Source organism: Primulina eburnea, chromosome 1 (assembly GCF_022965805.1).
Source record: "Primulina eburnea isolate SZY01 chromosome 1, ASM2296580v1, whole genome shotgun sequence".
NCBI lineage: Eukaryota > Viridiplantae > Streptophyta > Magnoliopsida > Lamiales > Gesneriaceae > Primulina > Primulina eburnea.
In genome coordinates this window covers 943,031-966,212 of record NC_133101.1, presented here as the reverse complement: position 1 = coordinate 966,212, position 23,182 = coordinate 943,031, and the positions used below count along the sequence as shown (strand labels likewise).

The following is a 23,182-nucleotide window of genomic DNA, read 5'->3' as shown; positions in this document are numbered from 1 at the left end:
GTTTTTTATCCGCTTCTCAACAAACGGACAAACTCAAGCCAACACTGTCTAGACACGCAACCTGCTATGACAGACCCATTTATGTTCGTTTTTAAATGGGTTGGTAAAATTTCATGGGTAATTTGGAGAAAAATACATCGCATGTGATTTACTTAAGATTCAGTACTTGTCATTTTTTTCTATTTTAATACCTGAAAAAAGACAAACTTGGTTTTTAGTACATGTTTCATGTATTTTTACCTTTTAACCTTATAATTAATAAAAAAATTATATAAATACATATTTTTGTTTCTTATCTTTTCTTTCCACTCATCACCGATGTATTTGGATGATATGTATATTTAATTTAAATATTTTTTTATTTAAAAATAAATAAATTCACAATTAAGAATTGAACTTTTTGAAATACTTAGTTTTACTTACGAAATACTTAATTTAAATTTTAAAATACTTGATTTAGTAATTTAAATACTCAGAATGTGTATTAAAATACATGATATTCGAATATGCAACGCAAGTGAACCAAAAAAATGCTCTCATTTCCATTCAAGATGCATTTGGATGACACATTCATTTCATTTAATTATTTTTTTACTGTTAAAAAACAAATTGCAACTAAGCATTGAAGTTTTTCAAGTACTTAGTTTTACTTGCGAAATACCTAATTTCAGTTTTAAAATACTTGATTTGGTAAATGAGATACTCAGAATGTGTATTAAAATACTAGAAATTCAAATATGCAACGTAAGTTCACTAAATGCTCGCATTTCCATCCAATATGCATTTGGATGATATGTTCATTTCATTTAATTATTTTCTTTATTTAAAATACAAAAACAAATTCGCAAGTAAGCATTGCACATTTAGAAGTATTTACTTTTATTTGCGAAATACATAATTTCAATTTTAAAATACTTGATTTGATAATTGAGATACCCATAAAAGTTAATAAATACTGGATATTTTAGTAGGCAATGTAAGTTCACAAATTGCTCGCATGTCCATTCAAGATGCATTTGGATGACATGTACATTTTATTTAAATATTTTTTTTATTTAAAAGAACAAATTTGCAAGTAAGCATTGAACTTTTTCAAGTACTTAGTTTTACTTGCGAAATATTTGATTTCAATTTTAAAATACTTGATTTGGTAAATGAAATACTCAGAATGAGTATTAAAATACTGGATATTAAAATATGCAAGGTAAGTTCACCAAATGCTCGCATTTTCATCCAAGATACATTTGGATGATATGTTCATTTCATTTAATTGGTGAACTTACGTTGCATATTCGAATATCCAGTATTTTAATACCCATTATGAGTATCTCATTTATCAAATCAAGTATTTTAAAATTGAAATTAGGTATTTTGCAAATAAAAGTACGTATTTGAAAAAATTCATTGCTTAGTTATGAATTTGTTCTTTTTTTTGTTTTTACAAAATAGATATCACATGAGAAAGATATGTCGTCCAAATGCATCTTTCGAGGAAAGACCAACACTTAGTGAACTTACGTTGCATATTCGAATATCCAGTATTTTAATACCCATTGTTAGTATCTCATTTATCAAATCAAGTATTTTAAAATTGAAATTAGGTATTTCGCAAGTAAAATTAAGTATTTGAAAAAATTCAATACTTAGTTACGAATTTGTTTTTTTTTTACAATAAAAAAATAATTAAATGAAATTAATATGTCATCCAAATGCATCTTGAATGGAAATGCGAGCATTTGGTGAACTAACATGGCATATTCGAATATTCAGTATTTTAATATTCATTCTGAGCATTTCATTACCAAATCAAGTATTTTAAAACTGAAATTAGGTATTTCGCAAATAAAAATAAGTACTTCAAAAAGTTCAATGCTTAGTTGTCGAATTGTTTTTCTTTTACAAATAAAAAAAATATTTAAATGAAATGAACATGTCATCCAAATGGATCTTGGATGGAAATACGAGCACTTGGTGTACTTGAATTGCATATTCGAATATCCAGTATTTTAATACCTATTCGGAGTATCTCATTTACCAAATCAAGTATTTTAAAACTGAAATTAGGTATTTCGCAAGTAAAACTAAGTACTTGAAAATGTTCAATTCTTAGTTGCGAATTTATGTTTTTAAAATAAAAAAATAATTAAATGAAATGAACATGTCAACCAAATAGATCTTGGATGGAAATACGAGCACTTGGTGAACTTGCATTACATTTTCGAATATCCAGTATTTTAATACCAATTCTGAGTATGTCATTTACTAAATCAAGTATTTTAAAATTGAAATTTAGTATTTCCAAGTAAAACAAAGTATTTCAAAAAGTGCAATGCTTAGTTGTGAATTTTTTTTTTAAATAAAAAAATATTTTACTTCAATGTACATGTCATCCAAATGTATTTGGGAATTATGAGTGGAAAGAGAACGACCAACAAAAATAAGAATTTGTATAATTTTTTATTAGTTAAAAAGGGTAAAAATGTAAAAATGCTTGAAACAAGTAGTAAAAACTAAGTGGATCTTGTGTCAGGTACTAAAATACAAAAAAAAAAAAAAAAAAAAACTTATGGGTACTGAATTTTAACTAAATCATTGACAGATGCATTTTTCTCCAAATTACCGAAATTTCAATTCAACCTATTTAAATTGTTTAGTGGGACGAGCCAGTGTGACGAGCTCAACCCAAGTTGACGGCTATAATTATGTTAAATAAGAGACCTCGTACTAACAGAATTTGGTATGACTGTGTTACAACAATAACTTTTTATGGAAATACTTTTAAAATTTAGAAAATAATATATTTCCATTTATTATTCACTTTCAAAATCCTGATATTCACACATTATATACACATTATTTCATACGAAATACATATTTACTATTGTGGCATAATTTTTATCCAAATTAAAATTGTAAAGAAATAATCACAAACCATAACAAAAAAATCAGCCATTAAAACATAAGGTAAGATTATCGTTTTCTTGTACTCAAGGCGTAGCGGAATTTTTTTTAAAAAAAATTGTTTTGATGTTCAATACATTCTTGTACGTCGTATGATTTAAATCATCCATAGAATATTAGATTTGATTTACCTTTACGTTTAAAAACGCTGGACACCAAATTAATGCATGATTAACGGAGTTGTACATTCTTTTAAATCCCTATGAATTTTTTTTTAGCAGTTTAAATCAACAAGAAACTTGTGTTGAGGTGATCACTAACCGAAAATAGAAGGATTTCGACATAACGACAGCCGCTCTACCGCGGAGTCATGGTGGTGGAAGGGATGTGATCTGTCGAGACACTCTAAGGGTGGTAGACGAAAATTGCTCTGGAGTGCAGAGAGAATCAAAATCCAAATTTTCTAGTTGTGTTTGTATTAATTGTGTGCTATCAACTTTTTTATAACCTATAATTGATAAACACAGTCTTCCGATCCAACAAGAATTCTCCTTGATCAGATAATAATCACTTAATCAATTAATTAACTAGTTCTGAAATCTTTCTAGAATATTCCATAAGAATCTTATATAACAATCATCACTTCTAAATTGTTATTTAATTCTTATATTCTAAATTCACTAATTGAGTGATTATGAACTCATTATAACTGCGATCGAAGATCGAACAACATCGATGTATTGAGGGTAGAGGGATTGAAAATTTTTCATTATTTCATTTGCTGTAATTTCAAGTTTTGTTAACTTATTAACTAATTTTGACAGTTTTACTTTCTTACTTAATTAACAATTAAGCTAATTTCTATTTTAATGGTGAAATCTGTTTATACACTCATTTATAAGTATTATATTTGATTTCTATCAAATTGCAGTCATCATTTCAACCCCTTGAATTTGACTATCTGAATGTGAATACAATATCTAATACTTGTGTAATCCTAAATGATTCAATGATATAGCTACAACGAGTTCACAACTTCATGTGAATCATGACAACCTTCGTTCTTATTCTGGCTTACTCTAATGAGATTCATTCTTTGAAAACTCCTTGATCTAGAACGTCAGAATTTAAGTTTGATTACACCCATTGAATCATGGTAAAAAATCTTCTATTAACATCATCCCATCATTCCATATATATAACTGATAGTGCCTGCAAGAACCAACAAGTTGTGGTTAGCATACAATACAATCCCTTCAACTCATATATCCAAATCAAATATGCAACCATTGGTACGCTTTCTATAATGCACACATCTTACTCTGCCATAGATTTCTTGCACTATTAACTCATCAGATCACATAAGATATCCATATCTGTGGGTTAGCGGTGAATCCCCAACTACAATACATTGACTCCCACATGTTTCAAAACTATATTAAACCTCTCCACTTGATGATCCTAAATAAAGTCGGTAAACAGATTAAAGTACATGATAGTACGTAGAGCCTCCATGTTATCTCGGGTCTAAGACTAACGATGTATAATCATAACTGTGAACTATTTCACTCGATCAAATATAATCACTTGAAAAGTTCGATGGATGGTTATTTAGTGTCTCATCAAATGGGCGGTCATTTGTATAATGAACACACACAAGACCTTACAAAAAAAATTACGTTTATATCATAGATGTTTGGGTTAAGCTCGAGCGACATTTATCCGTATTTTAGACGGCTGAGTCGACTAAAAAAATTTAGAATATACAATACACTTCCTAATGAATTTAATAATCCACTACACTCGTGAACCTCAAAGTATTTATAGTATATTCAAAAAGTTATCTATACAAGTTGCACGAGTATACATATAAAATAAATATTATAATTAGATGAATCGTAAAATATTATTAAAATAAAAATTATTTTAATATAAAAATTAATAAAACTCAAACCACCGAACATATATTTTAACACATACAACCAAAAAACACTAATATAAAGCAAACTCAAAACAATATTAGTTTGAGAACTATTGTACTATCGACCTTACAAAAGTTAAAGTTCTCCATCTTTTTTCGCGTAAACAATAATACAACGTTATAAAATTCACGAGTTTTTTATATTTAATTATTTACCTACATAGGTAAAATCTCAACTGAAATAGTATTTGGTTTATTAGGAGAAAAATCCACGTATAAACATTGATTACAAATTAGGCAAAAATTTGTATGAGACGGTCTCATGGGTCGTATTTGTGAGACAGATCTCTTATTTGGGTAATCAATGAAAAAATATTATTTTTTTATGCTAAGAGTATTATTTTTTATTGTGAATATAGGTAGGATTGATCCGTCTAACAGATTAATATTCTAGAGACGGTCTAACATCGGATTTAGAATTAGCTCGCCATCACTTCACCCAATCTAGGTTAGAAAACAGATAAATTGATGAAATAGAAGTTCAACGTAGACATGTGAAAATGAGTAGGTCTTCCGCAACCCGCCATTTTAGACTGTTGTGAAAATCTCAAAATAAATCATTATGTCTTCTCCATAGTCTTTCATTTTCTTCATCAATAATTTCTAATATACTTGATCTCTCTCACCCTCACCTGATAACTTTATCTCAAATCTACATATAAAATGCATAAAAATAGAAATATCTAAAATCTAAAATCACAGCAAAGACAGTTTAATAGAAATTTTATTTTTAAAAACAAATAGAGAATCAATCCATCCCAACCCAGAACCCAAAGGGAGTAATATTTTGATCCACATTCTTTGACTTTAATTCTTTGACTAAATTAACTGCTTTATTTGAGAGGGTGATTTGATTATTATTATTATTATTATAATAAATAGGGGATGTGAGATAATTAATTTGGTCTTCGAGTGTCGACTTGTCGAGTCATAATTGGATGAGACTATTGACTTGGCCGATAGCATTTCCAAGGAATATGCTTTTAGAAGGTCAACTATATATGATCCCGAACCCGGACATGTGTATGCGAATACGCTGGAGAGGAGCCATATCTAATTATTTTCATTATCTTTAGCATACAACTTCTACTAATTGCACGTAATACGCTCTTTCGTAAGTGTAGAGACAATAAAGTTGTGAAGTAAAAGATTATCCTGGACCTACACCGAGATATTGACGATCATTTGAGGTTGAAACACATTTTAGCTTAAAATTATCCTCTAATTGTGTGTTTTTTTTTTAAAAAAATATATCAATTAATTTAAAAAAGAGTAGATTTTTTGTGTGAGTTTTGTTCATACTGAGTAGTATCTTTATCCACTTAACAGATGACATGTATGCTGAGTAGATAAATCCTAATAACTCATTAAATCACACATATTTATTGCTTTTATACCATCAACACACGTATCATATGATGAGATGATCTCACGGATAAACATATTTTATTTTGAAATTATCCTCTAATTACGATTTTCTGTGAGATGATTTAACGGATGATCGATTTGATCCATATTTGAAACGAAAAATAATAATTTTCATAAGTTGAGTCTAATCGAAAATTTGCCTCACAAAATTTATTTATTCTAATATTTAAGTATTATTTTTTCTATTTTTTTTACCAACATGTCATATCATTAAATATATGAGTTATGACTATCTCCAACATTTTTTCTTCTCATATTAAAACTATTGGTAAAATAGAAATTTCCTTCCTAAAATATACAGACGTCTTATATATATTTGTCAGGAAATGCTGAGCAGAACAGATGAACTGGCTAACAAATTGTTGATATGCGTGCATGTCCAGCCAACCTGCAAGGACATTAATCACAGTACTCTTTCGTCACTTTCACGGACCAATATTTATTAATTTTTATCTATAAGTTCTTTTATTTTATTAAATGCCCGTCCTACCACGTGATGTGGAATCTGAATTTATTAAACGAAATAATATAATATATTATTGAACCAGACTTTTAGATGGATTTGAGTTTCTGCTGTGGGATAAGCATAATATTGTACATTTGTAATCTCAATTCATTTCAAATTCATGAATATGAGGGCCAGCTATATTCTATCCCTCAGACAAATGCAAAACCTATTTTCTTCACATCTATGACTAACAAGGAAGTAAAGAACGGCCCCGAATACGTAAATGTTTCACCGGCGGAACTACTCGTTCAATACTTTAAAATCCAAAATCCGTCGCATAAAATTGCGACGAAGCAAGTAATTCATGCAACAAATGTCAAAGCCGTGTTCCCGCTACAGCTAGTTCCTGATAACATCAACAAGAAACACATCACAATGTACATCACATCCAAGAAAAAAAAATTAAACTAGAGAGTTTTGATGGAAATTTGAAATTCTTTTAGGAGGAAGACTTCAGGTCGCTCAAAATTGATCTCAAAGTTGTAAATTTTTATTTTATTTCATGGAATGAGATGTTATTCAATGTACATATTGTAAATGTGGAAAGCAAAAATATTGCGCGTTGTTGAGCATTAGACTTGTTTAGGAGCGATTTAAATGATTTTCAGGTTGGTTTAGAAAAACCAAATTTGTGTGTTTTTTTAGTTCAAATTATGTTTTAACTTCATTTTAATTTAATTAAATCAAAAAGTTGACGGAACACTGATTCTGTTAGAAAAAATGAGTTTTGTACTCATTTAGAACAGATAAAATAATTCGAACTACGTAGCAGAAAGAATTATTTCTCGATTACTAATTATGGTGAACGAGATTTCTCAAGATAAAACAAAAGAATACCATACCATCATATTCTGATTTTAAAAAATGAATTTGGTTAAAAATTAATATTAAATTACTTATTTATCAAAAACTATCTACTTATTTTTTTTCAACTTTCAAATTTTATTTTCAAATACTTCCGATTTCTAATTTTTCTTTACTTCTTCGTAACGGATAAATAATCATTCACGCACTCACTCCACTCCTTTGATTGGTTGGTTTTCCCGTTTTGGGTAGTTTCAAGATATGGCCCAATAGCAGAGAGAGAGAGGAGTTTCAGCTTAGTTCCAATTATATCATGGCCCAATATCAGTTTCAGGTGTTAAGTTGTATATTAGGGTTAGGTCCAATAAGTAGTTCAGATAAGAGAGCATAACTATATTTAATTTTTTTTTTTTTTTTTTTTCTGTACAGAAACCGGTTCTAACAACTATTAATGTTAAAAATCAAAATCCCAGTTTGCTATAACTTTCATGGCTAAATTTATCCTAAATATAATATTAAGTGTTCCGATACGTGGACGACTATCCACCGCTTATCGTTTAAGTAGTTTTTGTACTTAAATATCTAATTCTTGTTTATTTGAACACAATTAATACATATTATATCGATTTTAAAATTAAAAATTAAAATATGTATAAAAATTGATAAATAAAAAAATGATTAAATAATAATATTTATTATATCGATTAATTCGGTTAACCGATTTCAAAATTTTGAAAACCGTAACCGAAACGAATTAACCGATATAACCGAATTTTTTTAATTTCGAAACTGAATATCCGAAATAACCGAATCGAATTTCCGAATTGACTCGGTTCAGTCGGTTAATTCGATTTAATCGAAATCTTACTCACCCTACAAGCTGCTTAGACTCTTGGACAATGTGTTTTAGAACATCGAAATAACTTGAATCTTAAATCATACATGAGTTATGATTTGACCGCTCTCTCCACCAAAACAATTATTGGTTCCCGACAGTTACCTCCCATTAATTGCAGCAACTTACAACTAGGATGAATCCGATTTAAAAATGTGAAAAACAAAAGACGATCAGTAAATTAAACCTTGGAATGGCATGATTGGTTGGATGATCTCTTCCATTCAATGCCTCCCATCCTTTACTTATTAATGCCTAGACACCTATTTTGCTGCAATCGTGTACGTAACCATAATATTTTATCCCACATTTACTAAAAACGACCTTGTTTTATTTTTATCACCTCTTAAAAATAATATGTATTATTTCTTTCACTCTCTACTCTTAAGCATATTTTTTATTTTCCTATGATTTTTTGATGTATAAATCTATTAGATTTGAATCATCTGAAACCCACTCGATAGGATGATGGTGCCAGCTCGAAGGGGTCAGCCAAATGTGTGTAATAATTCAAATTCAAAACAAGCCAAAAGAGAAGAGAGGGTTCACGTTAAATTCGGGTCAGGGACATTGCCAAATTAAGACGGGGATCAGAAATCGCAGCAGGCCCTGCTGCTCCTTATATACGTCGAATTGGCAAATAAAATAAATAAACAATGTAACTCTCACGCAACCATTTCTGTACTCTCTATTCAATTTAGTTTTTATTCTTATTACTGCCCATTTTCTCTCCATAATACATACCATTATATTTTGAGCAAAAGTATGAGATGATTATATATCTGATATTGCAGGATTCGAGCAGACTAATATATATAATTCCCATCTCAAATGTTACAATGAAATATGGTCTTCAAAATGGGTGAATAGGACAGCGTGATATGTGTCCATTAATGTTGGTTATTATGAAGTGTTTAAAATGGTCCAAAGGGGAGTGTGAAATAAGCACAAGAGGAGGCAAGTGGGTTAAGAAGCAACCACACAAATCAAGATTTCTTTATTATCTCCTCATTTATCCTCTTCTTCATCATCCAAACAAACCCTTACTCCATGGTTACCCTTTTTCTCCACCCTGCCTAAACAAAACATTACGTTCTTACTTAATTCTAACCCTAAACACTCACTGTTAAATTATTACACATTAAACCCCTTTCTTTGTCTCTGCTGGCTATGGACCTCAGCAATTCAACAGTCAAAACCCCGGAAGCTGAGACCGAGACTCCTACGCGGATCCCACCAGCCAAGTTGTCGCCTTTCAGCAACGGCTTGCTCAGGCGCCACGCGCCGCTGCAGCTGCAGCTTCACCATCATCCGGTGGTGGTCACGTACAAGGAATGCCTGAAGAACCACGCCGCGGCACTCGGTGGGCATGCTGTCGACGGATGCGGGGAGTTCATGCCCTCTTCTAACTCCAGCAACTCCGATCCCACCTCGTTTAAATGCGCCGCGTGCGGATGCCACCGGAATTTCCACCGCCGTGATCCGGATGAGCCGCCGCTCCTGCAGCCGCCTAATGCTGTCCCCGCGCTTGAATTCCACCCCCACCACCGCCACCACCCCCCGCGCGCTAACAGCGGCGACAGCCCGAATGATTCGCCTTCGCCCCCGCCGATCTCTTCCTCGTACTACCCCTCGGCGCCGCACATGCTGCTCGCCCTCAGCCACGGCCTGACCACCACTCCCGACAGCAGTATCACTCATATCCCCGCCGCCATCAACCCCACTTCCACCCCGGTATCGAATTCCGGCAGCAGGAAGCGTTTCCGCACTAGATTCACGCAAGATCAGAAGGAAAAAATGCAGGAGCTAGCCGAGAGGCTGGGTTGGAGAATGCAGAAGAAAGAAGAAGATTTGATAAATGAATTCTGCACTGAAATCGGTGTTGATAAAGGGGTTTTCAAAGTGTGGATGCATAACAACAAGAACACTTCTGGTAAAAATAAAGATCATCAACTCACATTATCTAACAACAGCACCGCCATGTCCTCCCCGCCGGCCGCAGCCACCAGCAATAGCGTCAATTACAGCGATTTCAGCTCCCCCACCACCGCGCTCTACCACCAGCACGAGGACAATAACAATGGCAGCAAGCAAAATGTTGGTGGCCAAGAAATGAATCATCAGCTTCATCTTCAAGATTAGGGCTCTGGTACTAACTAGTCTTCTTGATCTTTCTTAGAATATCGTATTTGTGCTGATTTAGATCTTCTTTTGTCTTAATCTTGTATTAATTAGCTACTAATATGGTTAATGTCCAATCAGTTTATTTTCTGTGGCCTTGATTAATCACGCATTCGCTTTATTTTTATTAATTTGCAACCAATTTCCAAGATCGATCCCACCTTTTTGCAATTACACATGAACTTGATATGATCTGAGTTGTGTATTAAGAAACAATGGAGTTGTTTGTCTGGGGATGAAGCAACAAAAAGTGAGGTGCGTTTTATTATTATTTTTTAAATTCTAGTACTGGGTAATTAATAACAACGATTATGTTTAATTTCCATGTTTAGAGCTTATTTATTATTATTCTTGTGATTAGGCACGTACTCTCCCCATTGCCTATCATTATTAAATACATTTTAATATAAGAAATAGTCCTTCCCCCTAATTTTTTAATGGATATTTCTAGCCAAGAACTGCAATTTCATTAGAAAAAGTGCCATGTAAATGTTTCTTTTAACATTTCTCCAGAAAACAGAATAATTTGGTGGATTCTATGTAACAAATCATGTGGGATTATTATAGGATGAGGGGAAAAACCCTTAATCTTAGGAAATGAATTGGATTAACTAACAGCATGTTTTTGTAACTAACTCTTGTTGATCCCAATGGAAAACAATCTTAAAATAAGGTATTGGCTTAATTTGACTGAAAATCTCTATTATATTCTTTGGATTGATATGAAATCTCTCACAGTAAAAACGGTAGATCGAATGGTAGATCTTTGAAATGCATGTGGCACTTAAAATTTGTGTGTTTAAGGTAGATGATGTAAGCTCTTTATCTTATAAAGTAAATCCAAGGCTTTTGTAGTAAGATATGCTTGGTGGGCTTAATTTAGTAATAAAGCTTTCCCCATTAGCGGAATCTAGCTATTAGGTGCATCTAACCACGGGGGTTTATTAATTAATGAAGCTTCGAGAATTATTGGAGACCGTCTCACGGGTCATAATCCGTGAGACGGGTCAACCCTACCCATATTCACAATAAAAAGTAATACTCTTAGCATAAAAAGTAATATTTTTCATGAGTGATCCAAATAAGAGATCCGTCTCACAAATACCACCCGTGAGACCGTCTCACACAAGTTTTTGACTAAAGGGAGAACAACTTCAAATAGTTATGTGTGTAATAATATAATTATGGAAAGGACAAATTTCTTTTCCATCGATCCTATTTTCCGCGTGGTGGTCATAGGTGAAGTCATTAATCTTGTTCTGTTAGAGGGGTGCATGCCATCTTCTCTACTGCTCTCATTATTCATTTCATTTCACCCACCAAAAACAGGGTCATTATTAAATTAAAATATTATATTATATATAAAATACTTATAATAATAATAATTGTCATACGCGTTAGTGTCACACAAATATATATCAATACTTTTTTAAACAAAAAATCAGTTATAAAACTTTTCTAAATGGCGCAAATATACCTGATTTTTAAAAATCAGACATAAAAATAAGACATGAAACTCTTCTGATAACGTGAAATGAGTTTCTGACCTTGATGGCTTGATCTACAATGTGGTACAAGCTCATTTGCTAAAGAATTGATTCATTTAATGAGATTAAATTGATTTGAACTAAATTTGGTTTATCATTAAATTGAAATTAAATTAGGTGAATGAGCAAAACCCAACGAAGGAAATTAAAAAGGAATCACGTGGTGTTGCATTAAATTGGTAGCCGATATTGAAATTGATGTGTTTAATTCCTCTCTAACCTATAATGTCGAAATATCATAGCATTTAGAGCATATTCAATTGTATGAGTAGGGATGACAATAGGGTGTGTTTGACCAAATCCAATTGAGCTGCTAATTTAATTGGTATCAATGCTTAATTTTGGAAGTCATGAGTTCGAATATAGTGAGATATTTTATGAGTGACGGTGCATGATTATAAACTACGATTCATGCTGGACCAATCTAAGGCTCATGAACAATAGTGGTGTATGGGTATAGGCCGATGCTCATGTTGAGTCAGCTTACGGTCTATGATTGTTACATCAACGTTGTTGATGCTCATATCCTCATGCATTCATCAACAACATTGCATGCTACATCATATGCAATTAGTCGAACCACAACCATAACCCTCTGACATGATGACTATCCAAGCATACCGATTGCGTCTCTTTGTTGTACAAAATAAGACCCAATGCTTTATAATGCTTCCACAATTCTAAAAAACAATGATATGCTCATTTGAAATCGTAATCATTATATAATCTCTCAGTTCCGATAATTTGTTCTCAATTTTTTTGTTTCCTTTCGTAGCCACGTTTACAACTCATCTCCCCCACTTGATGCAAACGAGCGGGGTGTCCGAACAATTGAGAGTTTGTTGTGAAGAGAAGTTGATCAATCATGGGACCGGAAATTTAATTGTCCGATGATGGTGGAGTTGATGATGAAGAAGAACTCTTGTACGACATGAGAAACAAAGTGCGAATGATTTTTTTTAAAAATTTTCTGAAAGAAATATGATTGTTTTTAGAATGTATAACAGATGAAATCTTAATTTTATGACGTTAATTTATTAAAGATTGTATAATATAGTCGTTGGAGATTTTTACCATTTTTTTTTTTCAATTTTTAATATTATTTTTAATGTTTTTCTTAAAAAAAATAAAGGCTGAATGATCTTGGCTGTTGATCTGCGACAGGAAAATCTCCACAATTACTTTTTTATTTTTATTTTTTAAAAATTCATTATTATTTTTTAAATATTTGAAAGAGTTAGATTAATCTGATTGTTGGATTTTATTTTTTTTAAAAAAAAAAAAATACAGGCGTACACTATATATACTGCGGAGAGAACCTTCGCAAGCCCCTCTTGCAACATCTTGTGAGGAGGATTCTTGAAGGGGCGATAATTGAGATTGGCAAGGAAGCACACTACATCGTCAGGACTGCTTCATCCATTGTACGAGCTCTTACAATGGTCGGTCAAGCGGTCATGTTCATTAAATTACAAGGGAAGTAAACTTGGACAATGTTGTTGGAAAGGTAGTGCTCGGTGCTACAAATTGAAAATATACTTTATAGTACTATTTCCGGGGGAACAAACTTTTATTATGTTATTTAACGAGGCACTTTGTACATATTAGTATTTTTATAGAACGTGAGATATTCAAAATTTAGAAATATAAAAACACAAAGTTAAATAGAAAACTATAATTTCACCCCAAAAAAAAAAAACAAAATTTTGTGGAACTTTATTGTTTGAGAGAAAATAAAACAAAATAGATGTTAACTTATTTATTCGAGCTCCGTTAAATAGAGTATGATTCTAGCCCAACCATCTTTACTATCTCAAGCTTGATATCAATAATAATTCTTTTAACTTCAGACATTATCTAAAAGAAGCTTGAGCTTTGATCTCATCGATTCGATCAAGTTCAAGCAAAAGCTCGGACGGAGACAAAATTTTCATCTAATCTGACTCCGGTGAGGGTGCTACTGCTTAATCAGTCGAGCTCGAGCACAAACTAGTTAATCATCATATAATATTTTATATTTGTTTTTATTTTTTCGACAAATATGATGTTACACAGGATAAAGTAGACTCGATGTAAACTTTGGATTGGTAGACCTACACAAAATACGTTGGCGGGCACCAATGAAAGGGTGAGGCGTATCTTCCCCATTTCTTCTGTAAGTAGATGGGAGAATATGATTGCCTCGTCAAATGTCTAATTAATTATTCTTATTTTAAAATAAAAATGACGATCACAATCTTTTGTGTTCATCGTATAACATGTTGCATGTGAAATTGTCCTCAAAAGAAATTGGCCCAAAAGACCTGATTCTGCGTCAACTGGACCCAGGTTTACGGGACTTTCAAAATGGGCCAATTCAAAGTAACAGAAACCAATTAATCGGTCTAACTATAATATCTATATAAATTTCGATCCTTCTGAAAATAAATTTAATTTTCTATATTATTTTCTTATAAACAGATACCACTGATAAAAATTTATATAAATATTAGCAGGATTTTTGAGTCAATAAAACCTGTAATTTTTTAACTTTTTTTTTGGGGTTGAGGGGTGGGGAGGATATCTATATACAATGGATGATCGCCCAAGTATTCCCGACTAGTCTACTACAACACCTCGTAAATATATTTTACATTACAATTGGGATGTCTAGAGACGTTTGATCTCTCAAGTCACTGGTTTGGATACTTGACTAGACCTCGAGTCGAGTCCGTAATCCACAACCGTAACCCCTGCCTTACTAGCTGATATATACTAAGACCTTCGAGCATCAGAAATAACTAATTAAGTATGATTTTATGAACAGATCCGAATCCAAAACTAGGAACTTGACATTAACCTATAAGATCGAGTGATCAACTGCGCATATATACGATATTATTATTATTATTCTAAAAGCGCGATGAATAGAGGATATCAAGGAAGAAAAACCTCACAACACAAACACGAGTAAAAGGGCGCACGTAGTAATGCAAACAAGTCAAGAACACTAACTTTTTATCCTCAAAACGCTTTATATAATAACAAACATAGCGAGTCATCATGTCCATTCTCCATATGGTATCGAGCTTCTCTTTAGAATAGTCTCGATATATTTATTTGATCCCAAAGGCATGTACTCTCTATGCTCCAAAACTATGAAATCGGTGCGCTTTGGATTTGACAAGCACCCAATTAAATTAACATATACCTAAAAGTTTGCTCCCTATATATTCAATACCTAACATTATAACCACTTTGCTCGTATCCATCGCACATGAGATTTTGATGGGTCATGGTTTTGGAGGAGCACAAATTTAGTTCGAGTTTTCTCTTTGCTTCATTACCAATTCTATATATGTACAAAGTGAACAATAATACCCTTCGACTCCCTTGCGTTGCATAAATGCAGGTCATATACAAACTTTCTGTGGCACATCGCATGGATAGATTGATGAATCGATCTCATTTCATGCTTTTTATAACTTCTACTTATATGGTTTTTATTCTAATATACAATGTATATGATAGATTGATCTTCAAAATCTTAAAATTATTTCACAAATTTGGAAATCGTTTAGACTCTTGTTACCATAATCATGGGATCATGGGTAAATGATCACCAAGAAAATATTCTAAAAAAAACATACACATGTTATTTCCACGCTTTGTAGAAAATCACCATTCCCGATTAATTCCTCACGGTCATATATTAGATATCGGATTTAGTATTTTCTTATATATATAATCATCAATCAAACCATAAAAGCTCGTACAATAATCCTATATCACGTAATTAAACGATACCAATAACCGCATAAAAAAAAACAAAGTGAAAAAAAAAAAAAACTCACACACACACACACACAAAACAAGCGCAAAACACACTATACCATATTCGCACTTACTCTTTGCATGTGTTGTTTTCAAGCACACTAGCTAGGGGAACATCACTCAAAACCAATCTCCCCCTCCACCTCCCCTTCACCCTCCTCCACCCTCCGGTGGAAGTTCCGGTGGCAGCCGCAGGCGGCGCAAGTGAGCGCGCCGCTTGTTCCCTCCTCCCCGGAGGCCATGAATTCCCTGCACCCGTCCACCGCATATCCTCCCACGTTAGCTGCATGGTTTTTCTGGCACTCTACGTATCTCACAGTTCTCACCGGAAGAGATGAATTTTCAGAGTTTCTCGGAGACTGATCGTTCCTCCTTAAAACCATCTGTCGTTTCTTCATCTCCTCTTCGACTTATAACCGATTTTTCCGCGTTAATTATGATGATCGATTAGGTGAAAGTCGTAATTAAAAAACAACAGTTTCAAGTTGGAAAAAGTGGAAGAGAAAGAGTTGGATTGGAGTGGGAGTTATGCCATATTTGGTGCAGAGTGAAAACCCTAACCCTTTGAGGCTTATTTATACTCTCTTTTGATGTAATAACACCTAATGCTGAAATTATTACGAGCAATTATCAGAAGAATCACGAATGAATTCATTTTGAAACTTCTTTAATGCACATGATATTGTTGTGGCCAATTACAGTCTCTTGTTTATATATATTATTACTATATAATCACACTTTTAATAATTAAAAGTTTTGCCAAACTATATGTCACATTAAATGATTAATAAATTATCACCACATTCGAAATCTGTGTTTTGTCTCAATACCAAATAAATAAAATAAGGTGAGAGTTTTTCAAATTAATTCCATGTGAAATTTTAATTGGCAAATCGCTTCCTCGAGATTTACAAAAGAAACTTATGTATCAATAATGGTGCATTAGGGGGTAATTGATTTTGTCTGGTAAATCGGTCTGGTTTGACTTTTGATTCGGTAAGTCGTCCAAATTTCCAGAGCCGAAATTGTAATTTTGCCAAATTATATATAATTACAACATTTGAGCTCAAAATCATTTTTCTTGTGTAGCTAGCTAGGTAGCCAGCCAGCCTATGCAATGTGTTAGCCACCATTCGTGAATCGAATGGCCCCGTATTGATTTGTACAATAACAAATTAATCGTTATAATTTTACAGTCGATCGGACTCCTTTTATAGGAACCAACTCAGTATCGCTTTTCATGTTGTCAATGGTTTGTTCCAATTCGATGTATTATTACCAAACTCTACTGGCTTGCAAATTTAACCTAACTGGTCACACCAAATTCATAGCATCCTTTTGCATTTCTTTTCTAATTTCTAAAATGAACCTCAAACAAAATACAGTCACTTTTTAGCTTACGATCAATTAAGGTTAATGAATTCTTGTCGATAAAAGTTATAATCTTTAATCGCGAAGCGATTTAATTATAAACCAAGAATCTGATTTGTATTCACACTGCATCCTCATGATCACAATGTTTATGATTGCTTTTGCATGGCCGGGAAAATGAGCAGTTAACGTCCAACATTAACTTTGATATCTCAATTTCAAGTGTATATATAAATATGAAGTCCGTCTCCATATATAAAAATTTTCGAGCTATCACTATGAATTAATTCTCTGTGAATTTGCTGCTTGGAAATTTCCCATTTTGGTTTGCTTGGTTTTTTGTATCCTAAAAAAGGTGCGACCATCAAATCACAACTCTGTTTATTGGTATTTCAGAATTTATATATGTGCAAATTATGGATAAATTCATTGTACAAGGACATGTAAGTATGTAACCCTAAATATTTAATATATGAAATGCGTCAAAATATATATAGTGCATGGCCTAGTGTAGTGCAAAAGAAGAAGCTAAAGTGACTGAAAAATATAATTAAATAATTTTAATTTTTTTTTTTGAATTTAAAGGAATATTTCCTAATCAGGAATTTTGTTCGCATTAATTGGATTGATTGGGACTTAATGGAAGTATGAGTCTGATTTGCAGAAGGAAAATGAAAAATGAAGCACTCTGCTTCTCACCAACCCAACCCATGAAATTTAATTATTAGTCATTGGGACCATTAACACACTATCTTAAGCTTATGATTAAATAATTTTCCTCTTTCAGAGAATAAGAGCCAAAATCTCAAGTCCCCCAAAAATAGAACACTATATATTTTAGAATTGATTATTGGTGATAATTAATTCAAATGTCTAAGTAAATTAGGAAAATTATTGTTGATTGATGTGTACATTTCAATCAGTAGGACAAATTATGCGGGTTTTGAGATAAAAATGGTGATTCCTGTCATTAATAGATTTCATTTGATTTAATCAAAAATTCGTGAAAGATTCCATGTGCAAACTTTTATTTATTTTATGACATGAAATTCCCGCCGAGTAAACCTTGAAGCTAACACAGTGACTTGTAATTATATTAGTCAGTTAAATCATATTGAATAAACTATGTAATATATATGATCACCAACCGAGAAAGTATTGGTATGGAGATCAAATTCTTGATCATTGTTCAAACACTTATTTAATCTATCAACTCGTATATCTTGTGTGTGACATCCATGCGCAAACTTTAATTTATCATTAAATTTCAATTCAAAATTAATTAATTATCGGATTAAATAAATATTTTATCGTAAATCTAAATATATTTTTTTAAAAGCACATATAAAAATTTATTTATTTTTTTTAATTCGAAAACATACATCAACAAGGGTTCTTCATTGAAATGTGGCGATAATTTAATAAATTATAATTTATTTACAAATAATATAGATAAATTTTGAGTTTTTATTTTATCTAGCTTTGGTGTTTATGTGTGTCTATTAAAAATGTAAAATTGAGCACAATATGACACAGTTTTAAGATGAGAGTTTATTTATGTTTATAATTTTAAATAATGATAATAAATTTTTTTTTGATATAATTATTTGACAAAATCGTGTCTTGACAATTTTTAATAGGATGTATTACTTTTAAGGAAATTCGTGATATTCTAATAATCTCCTCCTATAACTTGTATTTTTTCATTTTTGTTTATGTTGGCTTTCAATTCACGCTTTTACTCTATTAACATACAATTTTTCTTCAATTTTATTTTAATTTTCTATCGGAATGCTTACATGCCATCGGAGCACGACAACATTCCAATGAACAAATACTAAAATAGAAAAAAATGTAAATTAACGAATTAAGATCACAAAAAATATAACTAAAATTGAAAAATATACACAAATTACTAACCAGAAATATATTTTCCTCTTGTTCTTGGTTGTCTTAAAAAACCAATGCTACTTGCGTCTCAACTACTACAACTATTGTATTGTATATACATTTCATTATCTTTTTATCTTGCGCACACACATAGCAAATAACATAAAATTAAATATTTAATTAATATCATTCTGTAACATGTTTTCAAAGCTATTTCCAAATATTTTCAAAATTAAATATACATTTCGTTAAATAACGGAGTAGATTTCCTGTGAGACGATTTCACAGATACAGATCCGTAATCGATTATATTTATACCTGCAATGACAAAATAATTTTATTTAAAAATTAATATTTTTATAGATCAAGTTGGTTCAGAAATCCATGTCACAAAATTATCTCGTGATATAATCATAGAAGTTTATGTGGTTAAATATGTTATAGCGGTAAAATAGGATAGATTTTTGGAGTGATTTTGCCATTAAAAAAAAAAAAAATCAGTCTCTCTATTATTTTTTCTTTATTATTAATAATATATAAGATATCTCGGAGCACAAAATTAATTTAAACAAATTAAAAGAAAACCTTCCGAAACTCCAAGGCCTATAAATAATAGGCTAAGCATAGCTACCCAATTAAACCTTGGGCTTTCGATCCAAAAAGAGAGAGATAAAGTTCAATCAAACTTTGGGCTTTAGTTAAATATTGGGCCTTCAGAAAATTGTAATAGAAGTGAAGAGTCAAACTTTCTTTTTCTACATCTTTTTTTCTTTTTTAATTTTTAATAGAAAATAAATAATAATATTTAACTAAAAATGAAAAATAATGATGAGCAATAAGAATACAAATGACAGCTCCCATCATCATTATTATTATTGTAATTTAATTAATTTACTGTTCTTATATTAAATTGACCAAATATTACAATAATTCATACTAAACACTCATTATTTATTAATGCATCTTTGTTCTATAATGTTTATTTTTTATTTTTTATTTTATTTTATGGTAGATGATATGTTGAATCGGATTATGTATTTCCGTCCAATGACATTGATGTAAAAGAAGCAAATTTCCTTAACTATTGACAACGAGGCCAATTAGAGGGTTATATTTGACCATTAATCACTGCACCCAATTTTTTTTTAACTCAGTTGTATTTTTTAAAAAAAAATATGATTGAATTAAAAAAAATGATAATTTTTATTTTCGTTTTCCACTTTTACCTATTTTCTTCTCCTACCCAAGGATAATGATGCACACTTACTATTTTACCTTTGTAATTAAACACAAATGAGAAATTTTGGTTAAATGGAAAATCAAGAAATTAAATACAATAGGAGAATTTGGGTTTAGTTATTTTAGAAAATATGAGGCTGGCTGAATTTTGCTACGCGATATATAATAATAATTATTATTTTTCAATAATGTTATTAAGAAGAATAATAATAAATAATATTATATCAATGATAATAATAATACTAATATTGTTAATATGAGTAATAATAACGTCTTACATACCTGGACCTGATAAAATGGGAAAAAATTATATCATAATAACGTCTTTACATTCCTGGACTTTACGGGGTATTTGGAGAGTAAAGTATATATTTGAATTTTGTTTTCCATACAAATTAATATATATTATGATCAAATCGTGTAAATGTTAATCCGATAATAAATTAATTTTTAATAATATATAAATAAATATTATATATTCGATCCACTGAGATCAATTTATTTAGTAAACAAATCCTATGACATGAAAAAAAAAAAACACGTGTTCCCAATTAATTTTTTCTTCTACCTTCCCGTATTCACTCCTAATTTCTCTACGAGAAAGTAGCTTGATACTTCTCTTATAAAAATTAATAATTTACCATGCATGCATGTATCTCTGTATGTGGTAATGATATTTTGCATATCGATATTCTAAAATTATCCAAATTCGGACTAGTCAAGGGTCTATAGATAATAGAGTGAGCTCCTAATTAAAGCGTTCCGTGAACCATTTCATGAGCACAACAATATATAACTAATAACAGAACCATCTTCTCGGCTCGTGACCGGATCGCCCGAATTCGTTGTCGCATCGTCCTACATAATTTGCACTGGACTTGGAAGCTCAAGATAATAATTAAGCTCGACATTTCATTCTTATCCTGCATTGTATCTAAGTCTATTCAGGTACAACGAGCCAGTGCTAGGGAGAGATTATGTGTTCATCTCAACAATTATATTAATGACAAACAAAATGGATGGTTTTATGCCGATGTGCACTAATCAATCTATCGAATGCTAATAAAAAACTAGCGTGATTTGGATATTAATACATTAGTCTGTATACTTTATCCTGAATAGTAACGACTGGTGAGTTTTATCGTCATAAAAAATATTAATAATAAAATATTTTTATATATTGAAATTTAGAGGTAAATATCGGATATTCGTTTCTAAATACATATACAATATGTGGGTTCCAGGTGTTAAAATGGCAAAAATGGAACATATGAAAGCTACGCGCATGCTGGGGTCCAAAACAATTTGATTTGAACAACGATATTGTCCATTTGTCCCGGCTAGCTGTACGGCAATCACTCGTTCTTTTTATTTGAATTTTCTAAAAACAAAAATAGAAATTTTTCGGGAAATATTTTTCTTCAATATGATCATTATTACCCATCTCGATTATTTTCAAATAAGTAATGTAAAAAAAGCACGAACTTGTGGGAAACAAACTACCAAATTCAGGCAAATCTTTTGTGTGTGCATAGTTCATATTTGACAAACGCCATCAAGAAATAATTTATCGAAGGATTGTCCGATTGACGATTAAAGGATTTTTTTAATTCTTTGTTTCCTTTCCAGGCTAAAAGATTGCAACACTTCACATGTAGAGCATTTAAGGCAAATCCTGCAGATTTCCAAAATGGATTCCTGCCCACATATAAACTTCGATTTTTTGCTAAATAAATTTAGTCAATGTCAATATATATTATACACACACAATATCTTGTTAGTTTGATAGCAACACCCATAAATTTTTAAGTATAATTGGGAGACATATGAACTGGAATGACGTATCGCCAAGCATTTAATGTAATGAAGTTGGTCTTTATCATCGACTATTTTTTTTTCCCGTCCGCTCAAAAAAGTATTAAATGATTTGGGGATTCAATTTCCGTGATGAATTTTCAAAAGGAGGAAACATATAATGTTTTCACAATTTTCAAAGGGTGGAAACAGTAATAGCATATAGACATATGTGTGTGAGTATACATTTTGAAGGGAAAAAACTTTGGTATTCAGTTTTTCCCTTCTCCCAAATTGGCTGCATTTATGTATTCCACATATTGCCTACCTTAGCTGACACCAATATGAGCGAATGGAAATTTTTTGTTCACTAATATATCTAATTTTAGGTTTTAGTACTCCAAAGTTTTGCTTTGATACAATAAATTAAAATTTTTTGCGATTTTGATTCAATTACTGGTGTGACATCATAAAAAGTAACAATTTCGGATAACATAATTAGCATTTTTTTATCTCACATCAGTGCTATGACAAAATAAGAATGAAAGCCAAAAAATCAAAGTTAATGAACCACAACCAAACTTTGATAAATAGTGAACCAAAAAAAAAAATAAACAGTTATTTTTAGGTATTTTTTCATGACTGATTACATATCAGTATATAAAATACAAATCCTGTATTTCAACATTTATTCAAACTAGGGTTTAAAACTAAAGTCAAGTGTTTAACCCTACATCTAGTCCAAGTCCGGTGCCACCACTCTAATCACGATCTAGCTCTTCATCTCTTCGACCCTGGACATGTCCCACCTGTTGTCAAGTACACATACA

At 31.4% G+C, this 23,182-nt stretch overlaps 1 protein-coding gene across 1 annotated transcript; it reads left to right on the top strand.

The window, feature by feature from the left end:
* The first annotated feature begins 9,457 nt into the window (after positions 1–9,457).
* On the top strand, positions 9,458–11,112 carry LOC140834038 (zinc-finger homeodomain protein 9-like). The gene has a single exon (XM_073198670.1). The coding sequence runs from the start codon at positions 9,688–9,690 to the stop codon at positions 10,657–10,659; it is 972 nt and encodes a 323-aa protein (XP_073054771.1). The 5' UTR covers positions 9,458–9,687; the 3' UTR covers positions 10,660–11,112.
* The last annotated feature ends 12,070 nt before the right edge of the window (positions 11,113–23,182 follow it).